The sequence below is a fragment of the Pantherophis guttatus genome, chromosome 3 (assembly GCF_059756535.1).
Source record: "Pantherophis guttatus breed Tessera chromosome 3, ASM5975653v1, whole genome shotgun sequence".
NCBI classification, from domain to species: Eukaryota; Metazoa; Chordata; class Lepidosauria; order Squamata; family Colubridae; genus Pantherophis; species Pantherophis guttatus.
The window spans coordinates 4,581,480-4,601,535 of NC_142065.1; the positions used below are offsets into that span (position 1 = coordinate 4,581,480).

The 20,056-nt window shown below is 45.2% G+C and overlaps 1 protein-coding gene across 1 annotated transcript in view; it reads right to left on the reverse strand.

Moving 5' to 3' along the window:
- Window positions 1-3,723: 3,723 nt before the first annotated feature.
- LOC117658126 (signal-regulatory protein beta-1-like) overlaps window positions 3,724-20,056 on the reverse strand; it is a 28,785-nt gene continuing 12,452 nt past the window's right edge. Inside the window, exons 4-7 of the mRNA XM_087888870.1 lie at window positions 15,993-16,212; window positions 11,889-12,206; window positions 5,193-5,540; window positions 3,724-3,948 (exon numbers count right to left, since the gene is read on the reverse strand). Of these exons, the coding sequence (XP_087744996.1) occupies window positions 3,809-3,948; window positions 5,193-5,540; window positions 11,889-12,206; window positions 15,993-16,212 (1,026 nt within the window). The 3' untranslated portion in view covers window positions 3,724-3,808. The remainder of the gene's footprint in view (window positions 3,949-5,192; window positions 5,541-11,888; window positions 12,207-15,992; window positions 16,213-20,056) is intronic.

Consider the following 20,056-nt stretch of genomic DNA (forward strand, 5'->3'; position numbering starts at 1 on the left):
TCCTGGATGCACGCCAACGAAGGCGTGATAAACAGTTGCAGCAGTTAAGGAAGCGTGCTAGGGATTAGAACTGAGTCACTGGACCACACCCCAGAGACTATATAAGAGAGGGTGGTGGCTGGTAAAACTCCGTGACGAACAAAAACGAACTTTGACTAGTCACTTGAACAACGTCTGAAGCTGCTGAAAGGGATATTGTTTTTGCTGGACTATTTGCAATGCGTATGTAATTTTATGTTATCTGTTGCAGTAAAAGCTCTTGGCAGACGGTGATTATATTGCTGCCAAGTTTGAGATAACGACCTGTGTGCGTGCCAAGTACTTTCTTAACCCTCGGCTGGCTGTGTTTGTGTGTGTGTGTGGATGGGGATAGATCATTTACCACATACATCCTCAACCTTTGTGTGTGTGCGGTCACTCTACAATTCTATCCCTCTGTTTCGGCAGCCTAGAACTGTGTTGGCTTTTTTGGCAGCTGCTGCCCACGGCTGGCTCATTTGTGATCTGTGGAACACCTGACAAAGTTGCTCAGATCCATTTCCCATTGGAATCTGAGCATGGAGAAGGTTCTTTAGAAATGCCTGGGGAACAGCCTTACATGGTTATCTGGGAACGGTTTTATCCTGTTGGATCTGATGAAGTGGGAAGGGTCCTTAAAGCTGTCAGTGCAACCTCCTGCCAGTTAGATTCTTGTCATTTCTGGAGATAACAGAACATCAGAGTTGGAAGGGACCTTTGAGATCTTCTAGTCCAACCCCTTGCTCAAACAGGAAGCCAATTCCAGACAAATGGTTGTCCATGTCAGGGCGCTGATTAATCCCATTCTGCTTTTGGGTAATCGCACCTTGATTTAGAGACATGGATCATGGCATTTTCCTTGTGCATACTTTAAGAAAATAAAACCTGAAGATATTTTTTCTAAGGAAAAACTCTTTATTTGTTATAAAGAAAATAAAACATTTGACTATCTAAAATAATTACATTTTGGCAACGTTCCTGCCGGCTACCTCTCAGCAGCCGGACTTCTTTGGCAAGAGAACAAAGAAAAGTGAAGTAGAAAGAAAGGAATGCGGACATGCGTAGTGTCAGTTACTGATAAGAAATTTTGGCAAGCTACGGAAAGTCTGACAGTCCAGAAATATGAGCTCATCTGGTAAATACAAAAACGCAGTGACAGTCCAATCTCTTCTTAAAAGCCTCCAGTGATGGAGCACCCACGACTTCTGGAGGCAAGCCATTCAGAATAAGAGAATGAGAGAGTTGGAAAGGGGCATTGGAGATCTTCTAGTCCAACCCTCTGCTCAATGGTTGTCCAGTCTCTTCTTGAAAACCTCCAGTGATGGAGCACTCACAACTTCTGAAGGCAACTTCTCTTCCACTGGTTAATTGTTCTAGCCATCAGGAAATTTCTCCTTAGTTCGAGATTGGATACTAATCATGTTAGTATCAACCATTTGTCTGAAATGGTGTAGGGTCTCCTGCCTGAGCAGGGGGTTAGACTAGAAGACCTCCAGGGTCCCTTCTGACTCTGTTGTTCTGTTATAGTGTCAGGGCTGAGCCCAAGGAGCCTGTTGGAGGTCTCAATTCTCCTCTCCCAGAATCCCCTTAGATCATCTTCCTGTTTCTTCCTCCTCCTTCGTCATTTTCATCCTTAACTCCAGCCTTTCAGAGGGATCCCGCCACCCCTCAATTATTCGGGTGTGTCAAGAAAACAGGTCCACCACACCCTGTGCCTCTTTCCTAGAAGTAAATCTTCAATCAGAACGGAACTAAATTCTGCGGTGAAATGTTACTAAATTTGTGGTTAGGGCTATCCTCTCTTTCCTCTTTATCGGAGGAGACTTTCCTCTTTATCGGAGGAGACAATTTCTCAAGAGGAAAATAGAATCGTTTAAAAAAAGAAAATATATTTTTTTTTTAAAAAAAAATCTTTCAATACTTATATGCATCATCATCCGTGTGAACACTGGCAGATGGGTTTGGTACTTTAATTAAGCAGCCCAATCATCAAACATGAGTAGCAAAAATAAATAAATTTAATCATAGCTCTTCCGTTTGCTAACACGATCTCTCTCTCTCCCCCCCCCTACCTTCCTCCTCTCCCTCTTTCTTTGTCTCTCTATCTCTATCTCTCTCGTCTCTCTGTCTGTCTCTTTCTGTGTGTCTCTCTGTCTGTCTCTCTCTCATCTCTGTCTCTCTCTCTCTCATCTCTGTCTGTCTCTCTCTCTTTCTGTCTGTCTGTCTGTCTCTGTCAGTCTCTCGGTCTCTGTCTCTGTCTCTCTCTGTCACTCTCTCCCTCCCTCCCTCCTCTTTCTCTCTGTCTGTCTGTCTCTGTGTCTTTCTCTCTCCCTCATCTCTGTCTCTCTCCCTCCCTCCGCTCTGTCTCTCTGTCTCTGTCTCTCTGTGTGTGTCTGTCTCTCTCCCTCCTCTCTCTCTCTTTCCCTCCCTCCTCTGTCTCTCTGTCTTTCTATCTCTCTCTCTCTCTCTCTGTATGTCTCCCTCCCTCCTCTCTGACTCTCTCTCTCTCTCTCTCTCTCTCTCTCTCTCTCTCTCTCTCTCTCTCTCTCTCTCACACACACACACACACACACACACACACACACACACACACACACACACAAAACACTGGTTAAAAGAGAGCTTGTTGTTTCTTTTCTTCGTTGGTTCTCCTTTTAGTTGTTGAAAAACATACACACACACACGTTCTCTATCTCTAGTCAAAAGACAAAGAGGTTAGCAAGTGCTTGCTAATTTACTTTATGATTACTCACTCACACATTCATAGCACCGGAAAATTGCCACACTCAAATAACTATCAGCCGAACACAACAGATTCCTGGAAGACACCAGACTAAGGGAAGTTAAAGTCACAACAAATTTTACTGGTTACTATATATATAATAATAAGCTGTCGTCATATTAGATGATGGAGGTTTATGTATGTATGTATGTATGTATGTATGTATGTATGTATGTATTTATTTATTTATTTATTTATTTATTTATTTATTTATTTATTTATTTATTTATATTTATATACCGCCCTTCTCCCAAAGGACTCGGGGCGGTGAACAGCCAGCAGATAAAACACAAGAAATACAAAATTTAAAACAGTATTAAAATCCAATTAAATTAATTTGGCCCACAATTAAAACACCCCTATATTAAAACCGATAATTAACAATTTAAGAATTAAAACAAATTAAAAGAGTTAGGCCAGCCCGGCTTGCTGGAATAAAAACGTTTTTAGGGAACGACGAAAGGTGCGAAGATCCGGGATCCGCCGTATCTCCGGGGGCAGCTCATTCCAGAGGGTAGGTGCCCCCACAGAGAAGGCTCTCCCCGTGGGGGCCACCAGTCGGCATCATCAGAGGCTTTTTTTTTAATTTTTAAAAGCATTTTTTCTACAACCTCTTCGGCCGAAAAAAATGCTTTTAAAAGAAAAAAAAAAGCCTCTGATGATCGCACTGCTCAGCTGGGATCGTCAGAGGCTTTTAAAATCATTTTTTCTACAACCTCTTCAGCTGAAGAAAAAATATTTTTAAAAGTTTTTTTTTTAAAAAAAAGTTGGCCACGCCCACCCAGTCACATTACCCCACCCACCAAGCCACACCCACGGAACCGGTAGTAACAAATTTTACATTTTACCACTGCTTAGAACTTTATACATTTGGGAGAGTGAACCTCTCATGATACAAGCATTTTAATAACGTTATTATTATTGATTTCCTAAAGGGATCCATTCTCATCCTGAAAAATCTGTCGGGAGCAGGAGTCCCTAAGCTGAAGTTCCAGACTGTGTCACTTCCTAGAATGTTCCAGAAGGAAGTTTTGTCCTCTTGCATCCACACACTTTTACTAGGAAGAGGCAAGACACGAAAAGAAGGATGGCTGCTTTGCTCAGGAAAAGTGCAATGCAGAGAACAAGGAGGGACTGTTGCTGTGAGCCTGTGGAGAAAAGACCGTGGATTATTTTGATTTATCATAACCATCATAGCCATTCACGATTGAAATCAAATGATCTCGCCTGCATGAGATCAGCTATCTTCATTCAAGCTACAGGCAATCCTTACGACTATTCGTATGACGTCTGTTCGAAGTTACAACGGTGAAAAAAGTGACTTATCACCAGTTCTTGAGCTTACGACTATTTTTTTTTTATTGAAAAGTTTTAAAATGTTTTACAAACAAATTCCCTCCCCTTCCCCCACCCCTTCCCCTCTCCCTCCCCCCCCCCCGACTTCCCAGAGCAAAATGCAGGGTATTGCATTTAACAAACATAATCTAACATAAGCAAACTAACTATAAACTCTTAAATTCCCCTTACTCTTTAACACCGCCATAGATACTAAAATATCGAAATAAAAAGAAAAATCATCGAAATATTTCATTCATAAGCTATTTGCGACTTTTTAGTCCCGTATTTGTTTTGTACATATTCAATCCATCTTCTCCATTCCAGTACATATCTTTCATTCGAACGGTCCTTCAAATATGCAGAAATTTTAGCCATCTCCGCCAAATTAGCTACTTTTAATGTCCATTCTTCAATAGTAGCAGCCTTACGACTATTAAAGGGTCCCCACTGCAGGGGTGAAATGCTCCCGGTTCGGACCGGATCGCCCGATCCGGTAGTGATGGCGGCGGGTGGTTCGGAAAACCGGTAGCAAAAATCCCTGCCCCCCCATGCCCAACTGAGCCGCGCAATCATCAGAGGCTTTTTTTAAAAATTATTTTTAAAAGCATTTTTTCTACAACCTCTTCAGCCGAAAAAATGCTTTGAAAAGTAAAAAGAAAAGCCTCTGATGATTGCACGGCTTAGCTGGGATCGTCAGAGGCTTTTAAAAGCATTTTTTTCTACAACCTCAAAGAGGTTGCAGAAAAAAAATGCTTTTAAAAGCCTCTGACGGTCAGGCAACTCAGCTGGGATCGTCAGAGGCTTTTAAAAGCAATTTTTTCTACAACCTCAAAGAGGTTGCAGAAAAAAAATGCTTTTAAAAGTCTCTGACGATCCCAGCTGAGTTGCCTGACCGTCAGAGGCTTTTAAAAGCATTTTTTTTAACAACCTCTTCGGCCGAGGTTTTATACTATATTATATATAGTATAAAACAAATATGGGGGGGGGGGGGGAAACTCTGCCAGTTGTATGTTAATAAATCCTCAGAAACAAAGTTCTGATGGTCCATACTTACATTCTGGATCACCACCCCGACTTCTGTCGTCTTTAAATTGCCTCATAATGAAGAGTGTCATTGTTTCATTGACCAGAGGCTGGGAATTATGCTGAACCTGGCAAAGGTACATGGAGGAATTCCCGTCTTCAGTGGCCATCACCTCCAAGGAGGTCTTCAGGGAAAAGGTCCCGTCGGTATTTAAGGTCCTCGGGGCAACCGTTCCTTTCCTGTTCGGAGCATCCATGGAAAACAACTCCACTTTTGCATCATCTGGGTAAAAACTGTCTACGTTGCAAATGACTGTCACTGAGGCATTCGGATGGACAGGAGAAGGTGGGTTGATCTCCAGATGTACTTTGGGAGGAACTGAACAAAGAAGAGAGCCAAAGAGGTCAGAAGTCAGAAGAGCTTCAGCCCCCCTGAATCATACAAAATTTCACATTTATTTATTTATTTATTTATTTATTTATTTATTTATTTATTTATTTTATTTTGTATACCGCCCTTCTCCCAAGGGGACTCAGGGCGGTGAACAGCCAAAATTAAAATACATACAATACAAAAGTTAAGATAATTAAAAAGATTAAATCAATCGGCCTCCCATTTTAAAACCCCAAGTCTATAAAATTTAAAAATCCCATTAAAAACCCTTTTAATGCCCATTTTCCAAATTCAAATTTCCAAATGGTATGATTCAGTGGGCAAGGAATTTTGGATATTATTATTATTATTATTATTATTATTATTATTATTATTATTATTATTATTATTATTTATTAGTTAATCTTTAGTGAGATTCACAGCCTTTGAGGCTGGTTAATAGTTCAGCAGCTCGAGTCCTAACCAAGGACCTAGGAACTGTTAAGGTATCGTCGGAGGATGTAAGCTGTTCCGAGTAAGGTGGTTTTTTGTAGACTCAAAATGTTCAAGTCCGGCAAATTTAGAATTTCTAAATAGCGGGGTAGCCCTTTGGGTATTGCTCCGAGGGCTCCAATTACAATCGGGACAACACACGATTTCTTTTTCCACAGTCGCTCAACTTCAATTTGTAAGTCCCGGTACTTTGTGATTTTTTTCTTGCTGCTTATCTTCAATTCGTGCATCACCAGGTATTGCAATGTCAATGAACCATACTTTTTTCTTTTCTTTTTTATTATTATTATTATTATTATTATTATTATTATTATTATTATTATTATTATTTATTGAATTTATATCCCGCCCTTCTCCCCGAAGGGACTCAGGGCGGTGAACAGCCGAAAATTAAAATAACATACAATATAAAAGTTAAGATAACTAAAAATAAATTAAATTAATCGGCCTCCCAATTTAAAACCCCAAACTATACAATTAAAAAACTAACCCATAAAACCTATTCAGGCCAGGCTGGCTTGCTGAAATAAAAACATCTTCAGGGCCTTACGGAAAATGCGGATAATCGGGGTGGGCTTTAAAAATTTTAGCAAGGGGTTCTCTGCCCACTTGCTGGGTGGGCGTGTCCATGGTGGACGAGGCCTAGTCGGCCTCCTGCACCATGGGAGGGACATTTTTGCCCTCCCCGGGCTCCGGAGGCTTTTCTCGAGCCTCTGGGAGGGCGAAAATGGCCTCCCCAGGATCTGGAGGCCCTCCGGTAGGCTCGTTTTTCGTTCTCCCTGAGCCTCCGCGCACACCCTGCACTTATCTGCATCCAAAATGGATCGCGTGGGGACTCCTGGGAGCGGTGGGGTGGAAGGGGCCAGCCAAGAGTGGGATTTGGGGGTTCTCCGAACTGCACAGAATCTTAGCTAGAGGTTCTCCCGAACCCCTGCGAACCCCCAGCAGCCCACCTCTGAATATAATGTGATGCTTGAACGATGGGAAAACATGTGGATGAGACAGGGGTGAAATGTAAAATTTGTTACTACCGGTTCTGTGGGTGTGGCTTGGTGGTTGTGGGGTAATGTGACTGGGGTGGGCGTGGCCAACTTTTTTTTTTTTTAAACTTTTCAAAGCATTTTTTCTAATGCTTTGAAAAGCCTCTGCCCCTCAGGCAACTCAGCTGGGATCGTCAGAGACTTTTCAAAGCATTTTTTTTTACCACCTCTTCGGCCAAGAGGTTGCAGAAAAAAATGCTTTGAAAAGCCTCTGACGATCCCAGCTGAGCCGCGTGATCATCAGAGGCTTTTTTTTTTAACTTTTCAAAGCATTTTTTCTAATGCTTTGAAAAGCCTCTGCCGATCAGGCAACTCAGCTGGGATCGTCAGAGACTTTTCAAAGCATTTTTTTTACCACCTCTTCGGCGAAGAGGTTGCAGAAAAAAAATGCTTTGAAAAGCCTCTGACGATCCCAGCTGAGCCGCGCGATCATCAGAGGCTTTTTTTTTAAAATTTTCAAAGCATTTTTTCTAATGCTTTGAAAAGCCTCTGCCGATCAGGCAACTCAGCTGGGATCGTCAGAGACTTTTCAAAGCATTTTTTTACCACCTCTTCGGCCAAGAGGTTGCAGAAAAAAATGCTTTGAAAAGCCTCTGAGGAGCCCAGCTGAGCCGCGCGATCATCAGAGGCTTTTTTTTTTTAAATTTTCAAAGCATTTTTTCTAATGCTTTGAAAAGCCTCTGCCGATCAGGCAACTCAGCTGGGATCGTCAGAGAGAGGCTTTTTTAAAAATGCTTTGAAAATCCTCTGCCGATCAGGCAGCTGGGATCGTCAGAGACTTTTCAAAGCATTTTTTTACCACCTCTTCGGCGAAGAGGTTGCAGAAAAAAATGCTTTGAAAAGCCTCTGACAATCCCAGCTGAGCCGTGCGATCATCAGAGGCTTTTTTTTTTTACTTTTAAAAGCATTTTTTCGTCGGAAGAGGTTGTAGAAAAAATGCTTTTAAAAGTTTTTTTAAAAAAGCCTCTGATGATCGTGCGGCTCAGCTGGGCATGGAGGGGGGGGCAGGGATTTTTGCTACCGGTTCTCCGAACCACCCACCGCCATCGCTACCGGATCGGGCGATTCGGTCCAAACCGGGAGCATTTCACCCCTGGGATGAGGGGTTTAAAAATGCACATTGAATTATAATCTAAAAGAGAATTTTTACAAGATGATGTATCGTTGGTATTTAACACCAGAGAAGTTATCTAAGATGTCTAAAGATATGTGATAAAGAAAAAAAAAAGGGACTATGATTCATATCTTAAGACAGAAAATCCTGAAAATGGAGATAAATGTGAAACCACATCTTTTCCTCTTGGGTCTAATGGAAAAAAGAATTGGAGAAAAAGTTTGGAACTTTGTTATTATATATGGCCCTACTCACACGGGGGGAAACACGCTGGATTTGGTTTTTGTCTCTGGACAGTGGTTGAGTGATCTTGAGATAGGGGATATAGTCACCGAGCCCTTGTCATGGTCTGATCACTCTCTCCTTCGTCTTGACCTTCGAACCGCTACACCCCGCCGCAGGGAGGCGGAGCCGGTAAGATGGTTCCGCCCCAGGCGCCTGATGGAACCTGATAGGTTCCAGATGGAGCTTGGGCCATTCCCTGAGGCTCTGGCACACGCCTCGACTGGAGACCTAGTGGCCGCCTGGGATAGGGCGGCCGCTGGAGCTCTGGACCGGGTCGTGCCTTTGCGGCCTCTGACCCGGCGCCGATCTCATTTAGCTCCTTGGTTTACCGAGGAGCTGAGGGAGTTGAAGCGCTGGAAAAGACGCCTAGAGAGTAGTTGGAGGGCCAGTCGTTCTGAATCTGACCGGACACTGGTAAGATCTCATATTAGGAATTACCTAGTGGCGATAAAAGCAGCGAAATGTAGCTATTTTGCTGCTCTTATTGCGTCATCAGATAATCGCCCGGCCGCCCTGTTTAGGGTGACCCGCTCCCTGCTCCACCAGGAAGCGCGGGAGGACCCCTTGGAGGGTAGAGCCGAGGATTTTGTTCAATATCTGTATGACAAAATCACTCAGATTCGGGAAGATCTGGACTCCGACTGGGTAGTCTCAGGGGGAGAGACTGGAGCAGGTCTTGAGAATGTTATCTGGGATGAGTTTGATCCTGTGACCCCTGAGGACGTGGACAGGATTCTGGGTAGACTGAACGCGACCACTTGTTTATTGGACCCGTGTCCCTCCTGGTTAGTGCTGGCTTCTCGGGAGGTGACACGAGGCTGGTTCCAGGGGATTATAAATGCTTCGTTGGGTGAGGGTGTCTTGCCTGCCGCCTTGAAAGAGGCGGTGGTGAGGCCTCTCCTCAAGAAGCCTTCCCTGGACCCGGCAATGTTGGTAAATTATCGTCCGGTCTCCAACCTTCGTTTTGTGGCGAAGGTTGTTGAGAGTGTGGTCGCGAAACAGCTCCCCCAGCACCTGGATGAAACGACGTATCTGGATCCGTTCCAGTCGGGCTTCAGGCCCGGGTACAGCACGGAAACGGCATTGGTCGCGTTGGTTGATGATCTCTGGAGGGCTCGGGACAGGGGGTGCTCCTCTGTCCTGGTCCTGTTAGATCTCTCAGCGGCTTTTGATACCATCGACCATGGTATCGTGCTGCACCGGTTGGAAGAGTTAGGGGTGGGAGGCACTGTGTTGCGGTGGTTCTCCTCCTTTCTCTCTGACCGGTCGCAGTCTGTGTTGACAGGGGGACAGAGGTCGACCCCGAGGCCCCTCATATGTGGGGTGCCGCAAGGGTCGGTCCTCTCGCCTCTCCTGTTCAACATTTATGTGAAGCCGCTGGGTGAGATCATCCGTGGTTTCGGGGTGGAGTACCATCAGTACGCTGACGACACCCAGCTGTACATCTCCACCCCGGATCACCCCAACGATGCCCTTGAAGTGATGTCCCGGTGCCTGGAGGCCGTACGGATCTGGATGGGGAGGAACAGGCTCAGACTCAACCCATCCAAGACCGAGTGGCTGTGGTTTCCGTCGTCCCGATATAGTCAGTTGACGCCATCTCTGACTATTGGGGGCGAATCACTGGCCCCCACGGAGAGGGCTCGCAACTTGGGCGTCCTCCTGGATTCACGGCTGTCTTTAGAAGAGCACTTGACGGCCGTGACCGGGAGGATTTTTTATCAGGTTCGCCTGATTCGCCAGTTGCGTCCCTTTCTGGATCGGGACTCGTTACACACAGTCACTCATGCCCTCGTCACCTCCCGCCTGGACTATTGTAATGCTCTCTACATGGTGCTCCCCTTGAGGAGCACCCGGAGGCTCCAACTGGCGCAGAGTGCGGCCGCGCGGGTGGTAATGGGAGCGTCATGGCGCTCCAATGTGACACCTCTCCTGCGCGAGCTGCACTGGCTCCCGGTGGTCTTCTGGGTGCGCTTCAAGGTTTTGGTTACCACCTTTAAAGCGCTCCATGGCTTAGGACCTGGTTATCTACGGGACCGCCTACTACCACCAATAGCCTCCCACCGGCCAGTACGCTCTCATAGAGAGGGACTCCTCCGGGTGCCGTCAGCCAAACAATGTCGGCTGACGACCCCTAGGGGGAGAGCCTTCTCTGTGGGGGCACCTACCGTCTGGAATGAGCTCCCTCCAGAGATACGGAGGATCCCGGATCTGCGCACCTTCCGCCGCGCTGTGAAGACTCTTTTATTTCATCAAGCAGGCTTGGCCTAATCTCCTCCCTCTTTTAATATGTAAATTTTAATCTGTTTTTAAATTATTGGGGTGTTTTAATTTGTCTGGGCCAAAATAATTTAATTTGATTTTAACTGGTTTTTAATATTTTTGTATTTATGTATTTTATTGCTTGGCTGTTCACCGCCCTGAGTCCTTCGGGAGTAGGGCGGTATACAAATCAAATAAAATCTAAATCTAAATCTAATTATATATGTTGACAGCAGTAAGACTATTGTATGCGCAAAAATGGAAGGACACTTCGATTCCTACCACAGAAGAATGGTTGCAGAAGCTGATGGAGTTGGCTGAAATGGCAAAATTGACCACTTTGATTAAAGAAAAAGAACATAAGTACTTTTGTTTCCACATGGAAACCGCTTCTGAACTTCGTGCTTGATGTGGAAAAGAATGAAACTTTAATTCTGAGTTTTACACAGGGGTGAAATCCAGCAGGTTCTGACCGGTTCTGGAGAACCGGTAGCGAAAATTTTGAGTAGTTCGGAGAACAGGTAGTAAAAATTCTGACTGGCCCCGCCCCCATCTATTCTCTGCCTCCCAAGTCCCAGCTGATCGGGAGGAAATGGGGATTTTGCAGTATCCTTCCCCTGGAGTGGGGAGGGAATGGAGATTTTACAGTATCCTTCCCCTGGAGTGGGATGGGAATGGAGATTTTACAATATCCTTCCTCTGGAGTGGGGTGGGAATGGAGATTTTACAATATCCTTCCTCTGGAGTGGGGTGGGAATGGAGATTTTACAGTATCCTTCCCCTGCCATGCCCATCAAGCCACACCATGCCCACCAAGCCACGTCCACAGAACCGGTAGTAATATATATATATATATATATATATATATATATATATATATATATTTCACCATCTGGGACTCTACTGAACTTGACCTTGGTCCCTCAGGAAGGAGCCAGAGATGGAAGGTCTTTCTAAAGTTCGGCTGCCCACAGCCATAGTCCTGTGAGGTAGCTTGGGTTGAGAATGATTGGTCGCAGTTCACTTCTATGGGACAAGAACCTGGGTTTGTCTGGTGCCATTCCCTCTGCCGTGGGGGGACCCTCTGCCACCCCCAGACTCCATGACTTCGTTGTTCTCTACAACCCAGAGCTCACCTACCTCTTAGGACATCGCCAAGTGAGAAGGACTGCTGTAGAGGAGCCGTCCTGAGAGTTTCTTGGATGTGGCAGGTCAACTGTGATTTCACATCTCCTTGTTCAAGCTTGATTTCCATCATGGACTCCACTCGGTACGTGATAGGCGGTTGTGTAGACGCCTTAATGGCAATGGGGCTAAACCAGAAAGCTTCCCCATCTTTTAGCCACATGAATACTTCTGGATGGGTGTGTAATCCCTCTGCAGAGCAATTGAAGGAGACCCAACTTCCTGCTGTGATTCTGCCTGGGGGGCCATGAACCACAAGCTGGATTGGCTCGGCTGAGGGAGAAATTGAGAGGCATCCTGTTAGGGAATGATTATTACCTAACTTGTTGGGTTGGCAATATATAAACCATCAGTGTAGCTTTAAGACTGCTTTATTGCATCATACTGTGTCCTGATTGGTTAGCTCTGTAGCCAATGTCCTTAAGAGGGAGCTAGAAACATGGTTTGTTTCTCTTTGCTGTTCTTGCTCTCTGATATCTCTGTATGCTACTGTTTGCAAATCCAGAAGAACTGTTTATTGTGAATGACTACGACGACTGGTAAGAAGACTTCGTTATTGGATTATCCCTGGACTGTCATTTTGACTATCTCCTGCTTTATATGTGTATGACCTGGACTGCTTATTGGACTGTGCCTTACTACTTCCTGAAAGTAAACACAATTCAGTGTATCCGTGTGGTGACTGTGTTTATTTGTAACTACTCTCGATCACTTTCATGTGCACACCCTTGCTACTCAAGGGTTACTCTGCGAATTCCTTAACACATTCATTGATGTTCCTCAGAGAAAATACAGACTGTCTTTGGTCAGAGAGACTCAGCTTCAGAACATGGGATTGGTTCCCACATGTCTCTTGGTTGGCTGGGAATATCTCCCTCTCTCCCTCCCTTCCTCCCTCCATCCATCAAATGTAAGGGGCCAATGTGAGATTAGGACAAAGTCTTCATACCTAAAAATGGTGAAGGCATGTAAGCAGGGTGGATTGCATAAACAGAGGGATAGAATCTAGATCATGTAAAGTGTTAATACCACTTTATAATGCCTTGGTAAGGCCACACTTGAAATATTTGCATCCAGCTTTGGTCGCCACGATGTAAAAAAAAAGAAGCCCCTCCCCACCAACTCTGCAGGATGAAAAGAGGTTCCTGAAGCCTGCCCAGCTTTCTGAGTCGTTTTTTGGATCCCAGATATAGCGACTTCTGTCCTTGTGGGAAACAGAAACTATTGTTTTTATAGCAACTGCAGAAGACATGCTAGTCTGTGAAGAAAATACACTGAATATATTTCTAATCTCCTGAGCTAGGCTGAAGTGTGGGAACTGTATGTAGGAGCTAGGATCAGGGGCCCCTAATACGCTAAAAACTGGCCTTAACCAGAAATTGCTGATACGATAGTTACTCAGTAATGCCTCAGATAGAAAGTCCATACAGAGAGGGGTGAGGACAGTGGAGAAGATTACAGGAAGCTCGCTTCCTGTCATTCAGGATACTGCTTATAAGCGCTATGTGCTTAGAGTTTGAAGCATTGTTAGAGACTCCACAGGGGTCTCAGGGGCTCCCACAAAGAAGAGGGCGTCCACCTATTCTCCAAAGCACCTGAGGGCAGGACAAGAAGCAATGAGTGGAAACTAATCAAGGAGAGAAGCAACTTAGAACTAAGGAGAAATTTCCTGACTAGAACAGTGATGGCTAAACTTTTTTTCCTCGGGTGCCCACACCCATAATGCAATGCCTCCTGAGTGCCCTGCCCCCCTGCACATGCATGTGCACCCCCTTGTGTTTCCCCTCCCCCCTGCGCATGCATGCCTGACTCCCCCACCCCCACGCTCCCCCGCCCCTGCCACACATGTGCATGCCCCCCGGCCCGTTTTTAGTCCCAGAAGGCTTCAGGGAAGGCTGCTAGGCCCAAAATGGGGCATGGGGGGGTGCGCAACATCCCCCGGCCCCCTGTGCATGTGCGCACGAACCCCCTTGCCCCCCACCCAGTTCCCCACACACATGCACGGGCATCTCCGCAGACCAGTCAGCTGGACGGCAGGAGGCATGCACGCATGTGTGGTGGAGCTGACCTAGGGAAACATCTCGCATGCCCGCAGAGATGGCTCCACATGCCACCTGTGGCACCTATGCCATAGGTTCGCCATCACGGGACTTGAAGATCTGTTATTCTATTCTATTCTATTCTATTCTATTCTATTCTATTCTATTCTATTCTATTCTATTCTAGTCATCCAGTCCATTCCATTCCATTCCATTCCGGTCCGGTCCAGTCCAGTCCAGTCCAGTCCAGTCCAGTCCAGTCCAGTCCATTCTATTCTATTATATTCCAATCTCTTTCTTCTCTATTCTATTCTATTCTATTCTGTTCTGTTCTGTTCTGTTCTGTTCCGTTCCGTTCCCTTCCCTTCCCTTCCCTTCCCTTCCCTTCCCTTCCCTTCCCTTCCCTTCCCTTCCATTCCATTCTATTCTATTCTAGTCGTCCAGTCCAGTCCAGTCCAGTCCAGTCCAGTCCAGTCCATCCCAGTCCAGTCCAGTCCAGTCCAGTCCAGTCCAGTCTAGTCTAGTCTAGTCTAGTCTAGTCTAGCCCAGTCCATTCCATTCCATTCCATTCCATTCCATTCCATTCCATTCCATTCCATTCTATTCCAATCTCTTTCTTCTCCTATTCTATTCTATTCTGTTCCGTTCCGTTCCGTTCCCTTCCCTTCCCTTCCCTTCCCTTCCCTTCCCTTCCCTTCCCTTCCATTCCATTCCATTCCATTCCAATCTCTTTCTATTCTATTCTATTCTATTCTATTCTATTCTATTCTATTCTATTCTATTCTATTCTATTATTCTATTCCATTCCATTCCATTCCATTCCATTCCATTCCATTCCATTCCATTCCATATTTTCTATTCTATTCTATTCTATTCTATTCTATTCTATTCTATTCTATTCTATTCTATTCTATTCCATTCTATTCCATTCCATTCCCTCTGTTCTATTCTATTCTATTCTATTCTATTCTATTCTATTCTATTCTATTCTATTCTATTCTATTCTATTCTATTCTATTCTATTCTATTCCATTCCATTCCATTCCATTCCATTCCATTCCATATATTCTATTCTATTCTATTCTATTCTATTCTATTCTATTCTATTCTATTCTATTCTATTCTATTCTATTCTATTCTATTCTATTCTATTCCATTCCATTCCATTCCCTCTGTTCTATTCTATTCCATTCCATTCCATTCCACTACAGTACACTACACTACACTACACTACACTATTCTATTCTACCACAGACACGGCTTGTAGAACTTGCGTTAAATTCACTTTCTGTTCTCCAGGAACAGAAACAATCTATTTAAAAATCTTTTTGTTTCCGTGGTTGGAGAACAGAATGTGAAAAATGAACACCATTTCCACACCCCATGTCGGTGACAGCTGGAGAGAACCTCACTCTAAACAGTGCAACATCTTTAGAAAGTGTCCAGCAATCTCCTTGGGAACAATCTCCCCCTTGGAGCAATTCCCTAATGAGAAGAATTAATCAATAGAGCAGCTTGGCTCCAGGAATCTGTAGAGATTTTCCGTCATCCAAGTCATGGTTGTCCCAAAGGTACTTTTTCAGGAGGCAACTGGACTTTCTGGTGTGGTTTTTTTTTCTCCCTTCTTCTTCTTCTTTTCGTTGAAGATATTTAGCTTCTCATCCAAGAAGCTTCTTCAGTTGTGATAGGATAATGGGGAATAGAATGATTTACCATATTTTTCGGAGTAGACGACGCACCTTTTCCCCCCCCTAAAAGGGGGTGAAAATTTAGGTGCATCTCATACTCCCGTGTAAAACCTTTCCTGCGCAAGCTGCACTGGTTCCCGGTGGCCCTTCTAATGTAGGTAAGTGGGTTCAGCTAAATGATCACTGAGGGGCCCTCTTTATTTATAGTATTGTAGGAAAGATGTTGGATAACCATTTGTCTGAAGGGATTGAGCTGGGGGTTGGACTAGAAGACCTCCAAGGTCCCAACTCTGTTATTCTATTGTCTATTGATCTCAAATGCCAACACTCACCCAGTTCCCGTGGAAGAAGTCGCAGTAGCAGCAGCAGCTGGAAAAGACCAGGGATTCTCTGGAAGGACCTCAAGGCAGCCATGCCAATAGCAGCAGGAGAGACACCTGGGGCGACTTCGCGTCTGGTCTCGCCAGATCTGTCCTTCCACCGATGAAGCAAAAGAGGAAATGTTGCTTCCTCCTTGGAAAGTTGTAAAGCAATTTTCTCAAGTTTGAAAATCTGCGTAAAGTGACAGCACCCCGTTCATGAGGTCAGAGAAATTCTGCTCAGTGGTGGGATTCAAATAATTTAACAACCGGTTCTCTGCCCTAATGACCAGCTGGGCAGGCGTGGCCATGGTGGGCATGGCCACGGGGGTGTGACAGGCAGCACTAGGCCTCCTGCACCCCCCTGGGAGCAAAAACAGCCCCCATTTTGGTCCTAAGAGGCCGCCCTGCACTTGTTCTGACCTAGGCTTCCTTAGAAAGTATACAGCATAATCCTAGTCCTGGCAAACCTCTTTTATTCATACGGCTGTGAATTATTGTCATTCCCTGCCCGAAAGGCTTCTCAAACTGTCTTTCAGGGGAATGTTTATAAACACCCACCTTATCTCCCTTGGAATGCTGCCAGAAAATTAATTGCCAAACGCAAGACAAGGCCAAACTTAGCACAGAGTCAAACAGAACTTTCCAAAGCTTTAACTGACCAGATGAATTAATTGCTTCCTGCAAAAGCTCACGTCCGGTTCGCTCCTCTTTTATGGCTTATGGGAGGGGCCAATCATCTCCAAGCCTTACTCCCAAGTCGACCCTGTTTTCTTAATTGTTGTTGTCTTTTGGCAGTTCTGTGCACGTGCGCACTGGGAACAGGCTCCCGCTGTTCTTCTGCCTCGCCGATGTCAGACTCTAGAGGATCCGGAGGCAGCAAAGAACTCCCAGATGGCCTTGGTCCCCTCTCTGCCTCCGATGCAGAGCCCTCGTCTAAGCCTTCCCCAGACTCCAGGACTGGCCCATGTTCCTCCCCAGCCTCATCACTGTCCGAATCTGCTGCCAGCTCTGCTCGCCACTGGCGGGCCACAACTGCACTTACCTGGGAGCCAAAATGGTGTGCGTGGGGACTCCTGGAAGGGGCGGGGCGGGAAGAGGAGGGGCGGGGCCAGCCAGCAATTTAAGTACCGGTTCGCCCGAACTGGCCCGAACCGGCTGAATCCCATCACTAGTTTACTGAGGAATGAACAAAAGAAAATAATCTCTAAATTGGCAATATTCAAGACAATAGAAGAAAGGAGAAGGATAATAGAGGAGATAAAGTGATGGAAAGAAGGAAAAATTAAAAAAGAAACAAAAAGCAGTACCCTCTGACTTTTTTTTCCGGTGCAGTAAGATACGTAATAAAATTATAGTCTCAACGTAACTACTAGCTATTTCTATAGCAGGAATCCACTGAATTGGCAAAGGCCCAAATCAAAATTTCATTTTTTTCCCCCTCTTTCAGGCAGAAAGCCCAGAAGCGGTTTCCAAGTAACCCCAAAACGTCTTCTGATACAGGTAGTCCTCGACTTACAACAGTTCGTTTAGTGACTGTTTAAAGTTACAACGGCACTGGAAAAAAGTGATCTGTGACCGGTTTTCACCCTTTGCAGTATCTCCATGACCACGTCATCAAAATTCAGATGCTTGGCAACTGGTTCATAGTTATGACCATTGTAGTGTCCCGGGAAGGGGGTGGTGATGTCACATGATCACCTTTTGTGACCCTCTGACAAGCACAGCCAATGGGGAAGCCAGATTCACTTAACAACAATTTGACTCATTTAAGAACTGCAGTGATTCACTTAACAACTGTGGCAAGAAAGGTCGTAAAATAGGACAAAATTCACTTAACGAATGTTTCACTCCGCAACAGAAATTTTGGGCTCAATTGTGGTCGTAAGTTGAGGACTAGCTGTATTCTTGTCCTTAATTAATCTTCCGTCAACATAACTGATCTGTTTGGGGGTACACTGTCATAATTTTAAACTGTTTTAATAGGGTTGCTGATTTTAATTTTATTTCATTGTGATTTGTATTGGAATTTGTCATTTCCTAAGCCGCCTTGAGTCCCCAGGGAGAAAGGCGGCATATAAATCTCAATAATAAATAAATAAATAAATAAATTAGCGCATACTTTCAGGCCCGTACATGAGAATATTGGTTTGTTTGTTTGTTTTAACCTGTCCTGGCCTTCCAGATCAGAGGTTGCTTTTGAAGGGACCTAATAATAATAATAATAATAGAACAGGTAGAATTAGTGGGACATAATAGTAGAGTCAGTAGAATTGGTTGGACTTGCTGTTTTGCTTCTGTAAGAATTGCTTTGCTAAGAATTAGAATTGCCTCTGCCGTTTGCTTCTACCAGTGATCTCACCCCTGTGTTATCCTGCTATCCTGTTTTTCTGTACCACTCCGTGCCTGGTGGATATCTCAAGAAGCGGGATTGCTACACACCCAGCTCCTCTGTTGCTAGGCGCTTAGCCCTCCCTGCCCCTGCTCCTTGCTGTACAGCCAATGCAGGGCTACAGGGAAGGCATGGGCCAGGGGGCCAGAACTGGGTATTAAACTTCAAGGTGTTGGTCATCACCTTTAAAGCGCTCCATGGCATAGGGCCTAGCTATCTTCGAGACCGCCTGCTGCTACCGACGACCTCCCATCAACCCGTGCGCTCCCACAGAGAGGGCCTCCTCAGGGTGCCATCAGCCAAACAATGTAGGCTGGTGACCCCCAGGGGGAGGGCCTTCTCTGTGGGGGCTCCCACCCTCTGGAATCAGTTGCCCCCAGAGATAAGGAGACCTCAGTGCCTTCTGCCGTGCCCTTAAAACCCACTTTTTCCAGCAAGCCGGGCTGGCTTAAAAAGAAATTTTTAAAAGTTTTAAATTGGTTTGTGATTTTTAATTTTTGGGCCAAATTTATATATATTTTAATTGTTTTTTAATATTTGTATTTCATGTTCTTAATTCTGGCTGTACACCGCCCTGAGTCCTCAGGGAGAAGGGCGGTATATAAATTGGAAATAAAATAAAATAAAATAAAATAAAATAAAATAAAATAAAATAAAATAAAATAAAATAATGCCTCTGAAGGTATAAAAAGACGCCATACCTTCCCCAAGATGTGGCTATCTCCTCACATACATTGTATCTGTATGTTCTGGATATTGTCCCACCCAGTATTTTGTTTTTGGCCATAAATAAAATCTGCTTCCTTTTGCAAGCCTCGTCTTGAGTCACACTGTCTTTGGCATTCTGGTGACTCAAGTATATTTTGGGACCATTTACCGCTGGTTCGCCGTGCACTGAAAAAGTGAGCGTGCACACGCACACACACGCTTCGCTCTCTCTCTCTCTCTCTCGCCTTCCGCGTATGCGCTTTGCTCACATGTGCAGTTTGCATGCATGCATGCGGCTTAGAAAACCTGGCTAAATAGGATGGCAATAGCACTGGAGCGGGTCAGGTTGCCACTACCGTTTTGCCCAAACCGGCCCGAACCGGCTGAATACCACCACTGATCCAGATATGCTCCCACAGAATGTGACGGCATGCCAAAATAACCCACATCCTAAAAATTCATGGGAATTCTTAAACCAGGCCTCTTATCCTGCTTCCATTCTTCAAAATTTAGTCAGCCTGCGGAGCTGGCAGCGGAGTCGGACAGCGATGAGGCTGAGGAAGAACATGAGCCAGTCCTAGAGGCTGGGGAAGGCCCCAATGAGGGCTCTGCATCGGAGGCAGAGATGGGGCCAGGGCCATCTGGGAGTGATGTGCGGACTTCGGAGCCTCCAGAGCAGGGATGGGTTCTAAATTTTTTTACTACCGGTTCTGTGGGCGTGGCTTATTTTGTGGGTGTGGCTTGGAGGTCATGTGACTAGGTGGGCGTGGCTAGCTGGTCAGAGTCATTTCTGGAAGGTCTTCGCACTTACGACCAGTCCTCGCACTTACGACCCGACTCCTTTGTTTGCTTTTAACACTGATCAGCCCTTTGAAGCCCCGCGGCAAGAGTTTAAACAGTTTTTTTCCCTCTAGTCATCAGCTGGGACTCAGGAGGC